At 42.2% G+C, this 14,532-nt stretch overlaps 1 protein-coding gene across 1 annotated transcript; it reads left to right on the top strand.

The window, feature by feature from the left end:
* Nucleotides 1–892: 892 nt before the first annotated feature.
* On the top strand, nucleotides 893–12,809 carry allc (allantoicase). Its single transcript, XM_060916151.1, has 11 exons — nucleotides 893–997; nucleotides 1,123–1,173; nucleotides 1,305–1,392; nucleotides 1,727–1,846; nucleotides 4,956–5,041; nucleotides 5,120–5,252; nucleotides 5,439–5,594; nucleotides 10,218–10,291; nucleotides 12,041–12,149; nucleotides 12,259–12,386; nucleotides 12,544–12,809. The coding sequence occupies exons 1-11, from the start codon at nucleotides 908–910 to the stop codon at nucleotides 12,712–12,714; spliced, it is 1,206 nt and encodes a 401-aa protein (XP_060772134.1). The 5' UTR covers nucleotides 893–907; the 3' UTR covers nucleotides 12,715–12,809.
* Nucleotides 12,810–14,532: the final 1,723 nt, after the last annotated feature.

Below are 14,532 nucleotides of genomic sequence, written 5' to 3'. Positions count from 1 at the left end.
TATAGCGCCTTTCAAGAAACGCAAGGACGCTTTACAATTATAGACAAGGAAAAAAAAAAAGTAAAAAGTCCACCAAGTAGGGGTCAGGATGTAATTCCAGTGGTGTAGCAGCCACAGTCCCACCAAAAGACGTATGAAAACGAGTCCCACATCTCCACCACTGCCGCCGTGACGCCGTCAGCAACATCGCTCGAACACCATGCCATGGATCCACAAAGTGAGCACAGAAGCACCGCCATGCAAAGCGCTGGTATGTCCAAACCGCCTGCACAGCTGCCGCGACACCACCGAGCAACATCGCTCAGAACATCACGCCAAGCATTAAAGCGCAGAGCGCTGGACAACCACGATGTAAAATGAGCAACGAGCTCACTGCAGTCCATCGCTGGGAGCACAGGCATCACCCACAGCAAACCAAGGCCTGGAGGGAACCGACGCCCAAAACTAGGTCCGGAGCTACACCACAACCAGCGGACAAAACCTTCAAACAAACATCAAACTACACAAACACACAGAAAAAAAATTAAATGAAAATAGAAAAAGAAAGAAAATAAAATAAGTTCTGGCAATTAATTGTTAATTAATGGTCTCTAGATCTTTTAGGAACATATTATTTCATATAAAGAGTTATTGTGCCTCGCTGAGCTCAAACATTATTTTAAATGAACTAAAATATACATTTTAGGCAAACTGCTCTCCTGCCCATCCCACAGTCGAGACACCTGATGTTTCTTGTTGCATAAAACGCAGTGAAACCAGTGCGACTGCTCCGACTGTGTACTTTGCTCTGTTCGACCTTTTTAGTAAACACAATTTTTCCACCTGAAAAACTCAGGACGAGAAAGAAGCATTTTTTTAGGCAATCCTCGAGGGCTTATAACAGTTTTTGAAGCCTTTCACATTGAGGATGGCAAACCGATCAGCTGTGAAATTGAACTCCGGTCAACCAGACTTTGTGCAGTTTAACAGCCTTGCGTGTGAAACAGCAGGAGGAAAGGTGAAAACTGACCACAAATAGAGCACACTGAGCTTCTCTCAATAACTGAATAATCTCGTTTGATTGCTTAAATTTTGTGAGGTAGCCTGTGGTTAATTTGCTCCTGTATTTGTTTGTTATTCAAGGTGATTTTTGCGACAGATGAGTGGTTCGCTCCTGCACAAAATCTCTTGAAGGTACAACGTCAAAGGACCAGTTAGTTTTTACTCTTAAATATTTCAGCTCCTTCTGTTCAAACCATAATTCCAAATTTATGTTCCTTTTAATTATTTCTTATGAATAAATATTGCGAAACTGTGCCCTGAAGAAGGAGCCTGCGGTGTTTCTTGCCTCAGCTTTCACCGAGTTTGGGAAATGGATGGACGGTTGGGAAACAAGAAGGAAAAGAATACCAGGTATCGTTCCACTTCTATCAGAAAATCTCAGTTGGTCAACTTTAATCTCTAACAGCAACTTGTTATTTATGATCTTGGCATTGATCTACTTTATATCTTCGAAAGAGTGTGTGTAGTATGAGCCACCTTCACTAAAAACTCTCATCTGTCTGTTCCACTTGATCAATAAAATCACGGGACAGAAAAGAGCTCTTCGAAGTATTGCAACTGGACAAGGCTGTCTGACCTGGCTACAAGGGATTGTCTTATAATCCTCAAAACTCCTGCCTGTGAAAAGACACGTATTGATCTCATGAAAGATGCACAGTACAGTTTCTTTTGTCTTGTGCTAAAGGTCATGACTGGTGTATTGTGCAGTTGGGAGTTCCTGGTGTCATTCAGGGCTTTGATGTGGACACATCGTTCTTCATAGGAAACTATGCGCCATTCATTTCTATTCAAGCTGCCTGTCTCGGTATGTAAGGGGTGAATAGAATCATAAAGAAACAGTTGTTAAAGTACATTGTCTTGCAAAAGTATTCATCCCCTTGGTGTTTGTCCTGTTTTGTCGCATTACAAGCTGGAATTAAAATGGATTTTTGGAGGGTTAGCACCATTTGATTTACACAACATGCCGACCACTTTAAAGGTGCACATTGTTGTTTTATTGTGACACAAACAATAATTAAGATGAAAAAAGAAAACAGAAATCTGAAGTGTGCATAGGTATCCCTCCCACCAAAGTCAATACTTTATAGAGCCACTTTTTGCTGCAATTCCAGCTGCAAGTCTCTTGGGGTATGTCTCTATTAGCTTAGCACATCTAGCCACTGGGATTTTTGCCCATTCCTCAAGGCAAAACTGCTCCAATTCCTTCAGGTTAGATGGGTTGTGTTGGTGTACAGCAATCTTCAAGTTACGCCACAGATTCTCAATTGGATTGAGGTCTGGGCTTTGATTAGGCCATTCCAAGACATTTAAATGTTTCCTTTTAAACCAGCAGTATGTTTAGGGTCATTGTCCTGCTGAAACGTTAACCTTCGTTCCAGTCTCAAACCTCTGGCTGACTCAAACAGGTCTTCCTCCAGAATTGCCCTGTATTTATTGCCATCCATCTTTCCTTCAGTCCTGACCAGCTTTCCTGTCCCTGCAGATGAAAAATATCTCTACAGCATGATGCTGCCACCACCATGCTTCACTGTAGGAATGGTGTTCTCAGGGTGTTGGGTTTGCGCCACACATGGCATTTCCCATGATGGCCAAAAAGATAAATTTTTGTCTCAACTGACCAGAGAATCTTCTTCCATGTGTTTGGGGAGTCTGCCACACATGCTGTTGGGCAAACTCCAAACGGGTTTTCTTAAGCAGTGACTTTTTTCTGGCCACTCTTTCATAAAGCCCCACTCTGTGGAGTGTACAGCTTAAAGTGGTCCTATGGACAGATACTCCCATCTCCACTGTGGATCTTTGCAGCTCCTTCAGTGTTATCTTTGGTGTCTTTGTTGAATCTCTGATTAATGCCCTCCTTGCCTGGTCTGTGAGTTTTGGTGGGCGGCCTTCTCTTGTCAGGTTTAGAGTGGTACCATATTCTTTCCATTTTGCTATAATGGATTTAATGGCGCTCCCTGGGATATTCAAAGTTTGGAACATTTTCTATAACCCAACCCTGATCTATACTTCTCCACAACTTTGTCTCTGACCTGTTTGGAGGCTCCTTGGTTTTCATGTTGCTTCATGTGACAGATCATGTGACACTTTGATTGCACACGTCGTCGTCGTCGTCGAGAGTGTCATCGCCGAATCGGCGCTTGACGAACCATATCATGCCACGTTTCCCTCTGTCTTGCCAAGATCCAGATGTCTGCAGGGGTGAGATCAAAGTTCTTGAGGAATGTTTTCCTCTGACCTCCCCGGGCTTTCTTTCCCACGATCCTTCCACTGAGGCTGAGATCTTCATGTGACAGATCATGTGACACTTTGATTGCACACGTCGTCGTCGTCGTCGAGAGTGTCATCGCCGAATCGGCGCTTGGCGAACCATATCATGCCACGTTTCCCTCTGTCTTGCCAAGATCCAGATGTCTGCAGGGGTGAGATCAAAGTTCTTGAGGAAAGTGTCAAGTGCTTGTTTTCTCACACAGTGGCCAAGAAACTTGAGCTGCCGTTGATCAATCGTACGGAGTAGCTCGCGCTCCATACCAACCCATCGGAGGACCTCTTTGTTTGTAACGTGGTCCACGTATGAAATGCGAAGCATCCTGCGGAAATGCGAAGCATCCTGATTGCACACAGGTGGATCTTAATCAACTAATTATGTGACTTATGAAGTGAATTGGTTGGAGCAGCTCTTATTTAGGGGTTTCATACAAAAGGGGGTGAATACCTATGCACACTCCAGATTTCTGGGTTTTTTTTTCATCTTAATTATTGTTTCTGTCACAATAAAACAACAATTTTCACCTTTAAAGTGGTCGGCATGTTGTGTAAATCAAATGGTTCTAACACCCCCCAAAATCCATTTTAATTCCAGCTTGTAATGCGACAAAACAGGACAAATACCAAGGGGGATGAATACTTTCTCAAGACACTGTACAAATTAATACATCTTAACACAAATTACAACCTTTTTTCAAAAAAAAAAATTGGGGTGTAAACTGTAAATAAAAACAGAAAGTGATCATTTGCAAATCATGGAAACCCTATAGTCATTGAAAATAATACAAAGACAACATATCAAACCTTGAAACTCAGAAAATTTGTTTTTGGAAAAATATGCTCATTTTGAATTTATTGCCAGCAACATGTTTCAAAATTATTGGGATAAAACACTGGAAAATTTGTGTAATGATGTACACCAATGTAAAGACTAATTAGCTTAATTGGCAACAGGTCAGTAACATGATTGGGTATAAAAAGAGCATCCGAGAGGCGGAGTCTCTCAGGAGTAAAGATTACATTTAGCAGACGCTCTTATCCAGAGCAATGTACAACATACCCAGAGCAGCCTGGGGAGCAGTTGGGGGTTCGGTGCCTTGCTCAAGGGCACTTCAGCCATTCCTGCTGGTCCAGGGAATCAAACCAGTGACCTTTTGGTCCCAAAGCTGCTTCTCTAACATTAGGTCATGGCTTCCCCCAGATACAGTTGCACAAAGGGATTTAGTACATTTATGACCTGTGGTCCTTGAGTTTGAGAACTGTGCACTAGATGGTGGTATATAGCTAAAATTGAGGAATAAAAGAGTAGCTGTGCATTGCTTCCAGCTGCATTCTGTATTTCACTGGGCAGATTCTTCTGAAACAGCTGTAGCAGTATAATGTCACAAGAATGCAGCTTTGTCATTGATTTTCTCAAATAGAAGTCCGTAAACAAACCTAAGACCAATTGAAAGAAATATGTCACAGATAGTAAGCCATTAGGATGCAGGAAGCAACAAATAAATCCTGAAATAAGTGCAAAAAGGTGCAGATTATTGTTTTTCTAGTACAAAATGATCAAGTTAACAGTGTCTCTAGTATGCCGAGGGAAGTGTGCATGAGAACAGAAGACTAATCAAGCTCTTTTCTGCCTGGTGTGTGTGATTCAGATGGACTATCTGTGCCATCTTTAGTTCTTGAGGGAGACCGTACAGGTATGGCTGCTTCAGAGAGCCAGTTTGAAGCGGTGGCACAGGTAATTTATTGTCTACTCATATCTAAAGTGTCTCAATGCTTAGAAAATGGAGTCAAATCAGAGCTGTGTGATTGACAGCTTCACTCAGAGAGCTGGAAGGAGATCGTACCTGTGACAAGGCTCAAGCCTGGATACTCTGATTCCTGCCACAACTTCTTCAGTGTCACCTTCCCACATCGGGTCACCCACATCCGCCTGAACATGTATCCTGGTAACGTACACACTCAATGTCAAAGCGCTTCATGTTTAAGAATAATAGTGCACTAATTACGCTATGTACTTAGCACACAATGTATCCTGATTATAGCTTATTATATTAAGACTTTAAAATGCTATTAAAAGGTAGCAATTTAGATAAAAATAACTGCATGACATGTAATTTACCAACTGTTGACAGATGGAGGTATTGCGAGATTGCGAGTGTATGGGGTTGGACAAAGAGACTGGTCCAGTGCATTCAGTCAGGAGGAAATGGATCTTGTTTCACTAGTCAATGGCGGAGTGTGTGTGGGCTACAGCGATGCACATTTTGGTCACCCACGCAACATGATCGGTACTGGCCTGATCATTCATTTAGCCTGTCTGACAAGAGAACACCTTGATATACAGTGCCTTGTAAAAGTATTCATCCCCCTTGGTGTTTGTCCTGTTTTGTTGCATTACAAGCTGGAATTAAAATGGATTTTTGGGGGGGTTAGCACCATTTGATTTACACAACATGCCGACCACTTTAAAGGTGCACATTGTTTTTTTTTTATTGTGACACAAACAATAATTAAAATTAAAAAAAAACAGAAATCTGGAGTGTACATAAGTATTCACTCCGTTTCGTATGAAACCCCTAAATAAGAGCTGCTCCAACCAATTCACTTCATAAGTCACATAATTAGCTGATTAAGATCCACCTGTGTGTAATCAAAGTGTCACATGATCTGTCACATGATGTCTGTATAAATCAACCTGTTCTGGAAGGACCCTGACTCTGCAACACTACGAAGCAAGAAACATGAAAACCAAGGAGCCTCCAAACAGGTCAGAGACAAAGTTGTGGAGAAGTATAGATCAGGGTTGGGTTATATAAAATATCCCAAACTTTGAATATCCCACGGAGTGCCATTAAATCCATTATAGCGAAATGGAAAGAATATGGCACCACTACAAACATGACAAGAGAAGGCCCCGCCCACCAAAACTCACAGACCAGGTAAGGAGGGCATTAATCAGAGATGCAATAAAGACACCAACGATAATGCTGAAGGAGCTGCAAAGATCCACAGTGGAGATGGGAGTATCTGTCCATAGGACCACTTTAAGCCGTACACTCCACAGAGTGGGGCTCTATGGAAGAGCGGCCAGAAAAGAGTCGTTCCTTAAAAAAACACATTTGGAGTTTGCCCAGCAGCATGTGGCAGACTCCCCAAACACACGGAAGAAGATTCTCTGGTCAAATGAGACAAAAATGTATCTTTTTGGCCATCATGGGAAATGCCAAGTGCAAACCCGACACCCTGAGAACACCATTCCTACAGTGAAGCATGGTGGTGGCAGCATCATGCTGTGGGGATGTTTTTCATCTGCAGGGACAGGAAAGCTGGTCAGAACTGAAGGAAAAATGGATGGCACTAAATACAGGGCAATTCTGGAGGAAGACCTGTTTGAGTCAGCCAGAGGTTTGAGACTTGGACAAAGGTTCATGGTCTAGCAGGACAATGTCCCTAAACATACTGCTAAAGCTGCACTGGAGTGGTTTAAAGGTAAACATTTAAGTGTTTTGGAATGGCCTAGTCAAAGCCCAGACCTCAATCCAATTGAGAATCTGTGGCGTAACTTGAAGATTGCTGTACACCAACGCAACTCATCTAACCTGAAGGAGTTGGAGCAGTTTTGCCTTGAGGAATGGACAAAAATTCCAGTGGCTAGATGTGCTAAGCTAATAGAGACATACCCCAAGAGACTTGCAGCTGGAATTGTAGCAAAAGGTGGCTCTATAAAGTATTGATGGGGGGGGGGGGGGGGGGGGATACTTATGCACACTCCAGATTTCTCATCTTAATTATTGTTTGTGTCACAATAAAAAAAAAAAAACAATTTGCACCTTTAAAAAATGGTAGGTGTTTTGTGTAAATCAAATGGTGCTAACCCTCCAAAAATCCATTTTAATTCCAGCTTGTAATGCACCAAAACAGGACAAACATCAAGGGGGATCAGTACTTTTGCAAGGCACTGCACATTTCTTCTTCTTCTTCTTCTCATGTTGGTTCACATGTTAACTAGAGTCAAGAAGAAGCTTTACAAAGCAGGAAACAATTTTGCTCACTAATTTGCTGTTAGGTTTGATCTGTCTGTACCAAAGGAGGTTGAATTGACCTAAGTATGATCTAAGAATGTCGAGCTCTGCTGCTGAAGAGATTCTGCCTCAAGGATCGATCCGGGAGCAAAGAGTCACTGACACAGACACAGACACGGCTGCTCAGAGCTGTTTCTCAGTTTATTGTTGGACAAACATGAATATATATTCACATTCAAGAGTGTGCTGTAGTGATGGGATTGGATGATGATGATGATGATGTGATTGATGAAGCTAAGTTACCTATGTTTGACAAGGTAACGGAAGAAGAAGAAGAATGCTTTATTTATCACATGCACACTCAAGCACAGTGAAATTCGTCCTCTGCATTTAACCCATCTGAAGCAGTGAACACACGCACGCACACACACACACACACACACACACACACACACACACACAAGTGAGCAGTGGACAGCTATGCTACAGCGCCCAGGGAGCAGTTGAGGGTTAGGTGCCTTGCTCAAGGGCACTTCAACCCAACCTGAGGCAACCTTGTGACTTGACTTGGACTTGAGCACTGGTGACTTGGACTCGGACTGGACTCGTAAATTGGAGACGAGGACTTGGATTTTTTCTTTATTTTTTTGTAACATGCCATAATAATTTGCCATAAGATATTTATATCTAGGGCGGCACTGTGGTGTAGTGGTTAGCGCTGTCGCCTCACAGCAAGAAGGTCCGGGTTCGAGCCCCGTGGCCAGCGAGGGCCTTTCTGTGCGGAGTTTGCATGTTCTCCCCGTGTCTGCGTGGGTTTCCTCCGGGTGCTCCGGTTTCCCCCACAGTCCAAAGACATGCAGGTTAGGTTAACTGGTGACTCTAAATTGACTGTAGTTGTGAGTGTGAATGGTTGTCTATGTGTCAGCCCTGTGATGACCTGGCGACTTGTCCAGGGTGTACCCCGCCTTTCGCCCGTAGTCAGCTGGGATAGGCTCCAGCTTGCCTGCGACCCTGTAGAAGGATAAAGCGGTTAGAGATAATGAGATGAATGAGATATTTATATCTATGTTAATTTTTGTACTAATTTCATGCAAGAGAATGCACATTGACCTGTTCATACATCATGTTCAGGAACAAACTAACGTTAACGGCACTAAAATGCCTGAAGAGACGCTCCTAGGATTGTCCACTTTGCTTATACAGACTAATCGTACAGTGGGAAAAAATGCACTGCTATTCGTTCCATATGTAGAAGAACTATCGAGGAGACGACGGGGACAACCTCGAACTTCAATTGTCATTTTGCAAGACTCCACCCAGAGAAGGAAGTGACATGCTATGTTCATTGCTCTGTTGATAGTGGGAGGGGCTTGCTTGCTGAGTGATGAACTAGCTAAGGCCAAGTTTACATTAGACCGTATCTGTCTCGTTTTCTTCGCGGATGCACTGTCCGTTTACATTAAAACGCCTGAAAACGCCGGGAAACGGGAATCCGCCAGGGTCCACGTATTCAATCCAGATCGTATCTGGTCCGGTGCTGTGTAAACATTGAGAATACGCGGATACGCTGTGCTGAGCTCTAGCTGGCGTCGTCATTGGACAACGTCACTGTGACATCCACCTTCCTGATTCGCTGGCGTTGGTCATGTGACGCGACTGCTGAAAAACGGCGCGGACTTCCGCCTTGTATCACCTTTCATTAAAGAGTATAAAAGTATGAAAATACTGCAAATACTGATGCAAATACTGCCCATTGTGTAGTTATGATGGTCTTTAGGCTTGCCATCCTTCCACTTGCAAGTGGTAAGTGACTTGCGCACAGCGGCTCAGTCCCGAATCACTGCTCGTGCTCTTCACTCGCGCGCTCTGTGAGCTGCGTAGGGCCGGAGTGCGCACCCTCCAGAGGGCACTCGCTGTTCAGGGCGGAGTGATTTGGAGCGCAGCCGCTGAGGAGGAAGCGATGAGCCGCACTGACACATTTCAACTTACGTGCCGAATTAGTCATGTGATTAGCGTATCCGTGTATTGGCGTTGCTGTGTGCACGCGAATCGTGTATTGGCGTTGCTGTGTGCACGCTAATCGTTTTTAAAAACGTTAATCTGATGATCCGCTGATACGGTCTAATGTAAACCCCACCTAATATTAACCCTCTCTCATGATATTTGCCCTGTTAATAGTGGGTGGGGCTTGATGAGCGATGAACAAGCTTTTTATCTGCAGCCTGTTAACTAAAATAGGGCAGTCGAGCAGGAACGTTTGTCCAACACAGTAGCAGAGAAGCTTTCACATAAAGGCAGCAACAGACACCGTCAAATGGTGCCGTTGGAGTCTTGTTCTCAGGTTCGAAATTTTCTTTAATGACTTGGACACTGGGGACTCGAGGTTTAGTGACTCGACTACAACACTGAGACAACATGTAAACTCCACACAGAAAGGCTCCTATTGGCCGCTGGGCTCGAATCCAGAACCTTCTTGCTGTGAAGCGATAGTGCTAACCACTACACCACCGTGCTGCCCCATGGGTGATGAAGTGGGTGATGAAGCATTACATCACTGGTTTAGAATACACTACTTTATAAAAGAAGAGAGACATTATGTACCATTACATCATCTGTCAGGATCATCGTCTTATGAAAAGAAGAAAGACGTTACTGATCAACATCACCTTGATTAATCAGAGAGCAGAATGTACGAGCAAAGATAAAGCTCAAGGATTTAACTAACCAAAACAATTAACAATCAGACCAGCCTGTTCCAGTTCAAGCATGCCAGACAAATATCTCTATCATTAACTTACCTGTATGAATACATTAAGAGCCTGTTAATGGATAATATAGTGTAGCAAAATACAAATGCTGTCAAGAAGACATGTTTTTGCACTTTTGCAGGTCTGGGAAGGGCTGACAACATGGCTGATGGGTGGGAGACGGCACGGCGCCTGGATCGCCCGAAATTGTTGAAAGTATTAGAGCAACACACTTTTTAAAATAATAATAATAATAATTATAATTATTATTATTTTTTCATAATTGTTCCTAGGTGTGAATCAAATTGTGTGTGTGTGTGTGTGTGTGTGTGTGAATTGTGCCTTTGATGGACCAGTATCCACTGTGACCCTGACCATGAAAAAAGTGTTACTGATGATGAATGAAGGAGAATAAAAGAGGGTGCCAAGTACAACCCCAATTCCATACAATTAGGACATTGTGTAAAAAGTAAATAAAAAACAACATGACGATTTGCAAATCTTGGAAACCCCATATTTAATTGAAAATAGTACAAAGACAACATATCAAATGTTTAAACTGAGAAATTATATTGTTTTTTGAAAAATCTATGCTCATTTTGAATTTGATGTCAGCAACATCAAGATTGATGTCAGGTTTCTAAGATTTGCAAATCGTCATATTCTGTTTTTTTTTCTTTTTTAAATTGACGTTTGGGGCGGCACGGTGGTGTAGTGGTTAGTGCTGTCGCCTCACAGCAAGAAGGTCCGGGTTCGAGCCCCGTGGCTGGTGAGGGCCTTTCTGTGCGGAGTTTGCATGTTCTCCCCGTGTCCGTGTGGGTTTCCTCCGGGTGCTCCGGTTTCCCCCACAGTCCAAAGACATGCAGGTTAGGTTAACTGGTGACTCTAAATTGACCGTAGGTGTGAATGTGAGTGTGAATGGTTGTCTGTGTCTATGTGTCAGCCCTGTGATGACCTGGCGACTTGTCCAGGGTGAACCCCGCCTTTTGCCCGTAGTCAGCTGGGATAGGCTCCAGCTCGCCTGCGACCCTGTAGAACAGGATAAAGCGGCTACAGATAATGAGATGAGAATGAAATTGATGTTTGACACAGTGTCCCAAATTTATAGAATTGGGGTTGCACATTCCCCTCTGAAAGTATTGAAACAGCAAGGCCACCATTTATTGTTTGTGCTATACACTGAAGACATTTGGGTTGAAGATCAAAAGATGAATGAGATGATAGACCAGAATTTCATCTTTCATTTCCTGATATTTACATCTCGATGTGTTAAACAACTCAGAACATGGTACCTTTGTTGGCAGACCACCCCACGTTTTAGGTGAGCAAAAGTATAGGAACAGATAGTCGTAAAGTAAATTACATTTATTATTCTATCCACATGGACTGGATATGAGGAATCGCACACTCTGATTGGCTACTCTATGTCTAGGATATCAGCTCATATACCATGAGTAGATAAAAACAAAATGGCGGAGCGTGTTGCTGAACCAACCGAGGATGAAATACAAACTCGACTCGAAAACAAAACCCCAGAAATACAAAAAAAAGCAACAAAATATGGAATAAAAGTATTTGATGGAAAGAACGTATGTTTTTAAAATTTTTCAAGAATTATTATTATAGCATTTTTCACAAGTGGCCCCTGTCATTTCGCCGGTTTGTTGGTGAAATGCACGCTCAATTAAGGGCTGATGATTGACTTGGCCAGTCTAAAACCTTCCGCTTTTCCTCCCTGATGAAGGCCTTTCTTTGTGTTAGCAGTGTGTTTTGGGTCATTGTCTTCAATTTGATAGGACACCTTTCTTTGTAAATTGGCAGACAGGATGTTTCTGTGGACTTGTGAATTAATTCTGCTGCCATCATGAGTTACGTCAACGATAAAGATTAGCGATCCTGTTCCAGAAGCAGCCTTTTGAAGAGGACTGTATAATTTCACTGATCTTATGCTACATCCTCACTCAGATGGATGAGAATGGCATCTTGCAGGTCCTTGGATTTGAATGGGCCGTCTTCAGACTTGGGCATCCTGGGGTGATCAGCAAAATTGAGATAGACACCAATCATTTTAAAGGTACACCAAGTGGCAGATGGATTTTAGTATTCCATCAGCTTTACATAACTCGTCATAACAGATACTGCTATTTACCCCTCTCTTTTTCATATTCTCTTACATTCTTTAGGTAATTTTCCTGACTGGTGTAAAATTGAGGCCTGTAGTTTAACCCCAGAGGAGGAACAAATCTATATCAGGCACAAGTGGAATAGTGACAAAGGACCCACATGGAAAATGCTGCTTCTTCCTCAGAAAGTATGCTATCTGTCTTGACAGTTTGCACATTTTCTTTCTTGCGTTATTGAATTGCATGAGACCTTTTACATTCAGTCGGGAAGCTTCAGTATTGGAAATGGTGTTAAATATCCAATTCGTCCTTCTGAGTATGATCTTTTTTTATTCCTTTGTTCAGCTGAAGCCTCACTACAGACACTTGTACTCTGGAGAGTGTGTGCTGCAAAGTGGGTGTGTAAGTCACGTGAGGCTCGTAATTGCTCCTGACGGAGGGGTCAGTCGGCTCAGACTCTGGGGTCACATCATCACCAACAACTCAACTAATCATCATCAAAAGTCAAAGCTCTGACTCTTAAAACTACAGCAGAGTGCTCTGATTGCACAGAAACACTTCGGTGACATGGTGGTTATTTTTAATAAGGGCTTTTTATGAATGTATATTAAATCCACAAGTTTCTTGTGATCTCTTTTGTGGCTCATAACAATTCTTGGATATTAAAATTAGTGAGAGACAGACAAATCAGCTGAATTAGACCATTGTGACCATAGGGATGACATATTATTACATTTGTTCCTTGCTTAATAATTAACTAGAGGTCATTGAGCGTTTGTTTCCCTCAGCAAATTAAGATACAGGTTCAAGGTACACAGTTTGTGGTTATGGCACAACAATTCATGGGCATGAAATACTTAGGTTGTAGCTTTGAAATATTAACGCTATACTGCCTTTCAGATTTTTCAAATGTAGGTCATAAAAAGAATTTTCCCCGACACCCAATTATTTTTGTTTAGTGGACTGAAAGCTACTGAATTCGAATCACAGACTTCCAATTTTTAGTTTAAAAAAAAAATTGAACAATTAATGAATTTAGAGCCACGTGGCTCCGCTATTTTTTCCTGCTTCACCATGACCCAATTCAAGATACTACGTCATGCATCACGTGGTGGGCTTTCCCCGTTCACGCAAGGCATTGTGGGATACAAATTTGAAACAGGAGAGAAAAATGGAGGGCGTGAGTGTGCGAATGAAACGTGAAAGACCGACTACGGTCATGGAAAGCCAGAAGAAAAGACGCTATGTTATATACGAAGGAAAGGAAACACAGGACCAAACTAATAAATATCGGTGCTCAGCGAGCACCTCGGTGTGATCAGCTGTTCGTTTAGCGACAGAATGATGGAACTGTCAGTGCACGCTCAAAGGGAAACCTGTAGATGGCAGTAATGCAACACTGTGGATGCCAGCTGCCGTAAAACCCAAAAGAAGAAGAAGAAGGTAAACCTGCGCATGTGCACACGGACTTCCTCTGTCTGCTTGACTGCATGAAGCGAGTGATTTCATGCACATTATTTGCTTTAATCCCTAAAATTAAATAACTTCCCAGCCACAGAATGGCTGTTTTTTTTTTTTGAGATATTACAGAAATAAACATATCACAATGAACAATTTTCAGAGAGAACTAAATTTCACCGATTTTCTGAAATCGAAAGGCCGTCTAGGTTTAATTTATTAATGCCTTATTAGTATAAATATGGAGGTGATGACAGAAAATAGTGCATGCTGATTGGTCAAGAAATTCGGACTATTTCTCGATAATCACCTCAAGTGACTCGGCAAAATGGCGGCCAATCGCTTCGTCACTGTAAGTGAGGAAGAATTAGAAATTATGAAAGAAAATGCTGTTCTTAAAAGCACTAAAGATGCTACGAAGTTTGGTCTAAAACTATTCAAAGGTAAGGTGGAATTTTGATTTATTTTATCTATTTCAAAACAAAGTATTTTATGTGAGTCGGCATAGATAAGTGACACGTCTGCGCCGCGCCTTTATTACATTTGCATGCTGCTTTTGACGTTTGAAATTAATTATTTTTTAGTACGATTTAAAAAAAAATAATCACTTGTGTATTTATAATAAAACAATTATCCGCCTCAGGCTCAGTGAATATCGGTGAATAATAATCTTGACTTCATTTTGGTTATCATTCACTGATACTCCACCTTCGGTGAATAATTGTTCATTAAAAATGTCACCTCAGTGGAAACCTCGGGATATTTTTATTTTATTGTTATGTCGAGGCAGCTGGAGTTGTGTCATGAAATCCCTGACAGGTCAGATGCTTCAAACTTTTTTAGTTTTCAAGCTTACACCTTTGGTCCAGTTGTCTT

The sequence above is a fragment of the Neoarius graeffei genome, chromosome 3 (genome assembly GCF_027579695.1).
Source record: "Neoarius graeffei isolate fNeoGra1 chromosome 3, fNeoGra1.pri, whole genome shotgun sequence".
Lineage (NCBI taxonomy): Eukaryota > Metazoa > Chordata > Actinopteri > Siluriformes > Ariidae > Neoarius > Neoarius graeffei.
This window is presented reverse-complemented; position numbering and strand designations above follow the sequence as displayed.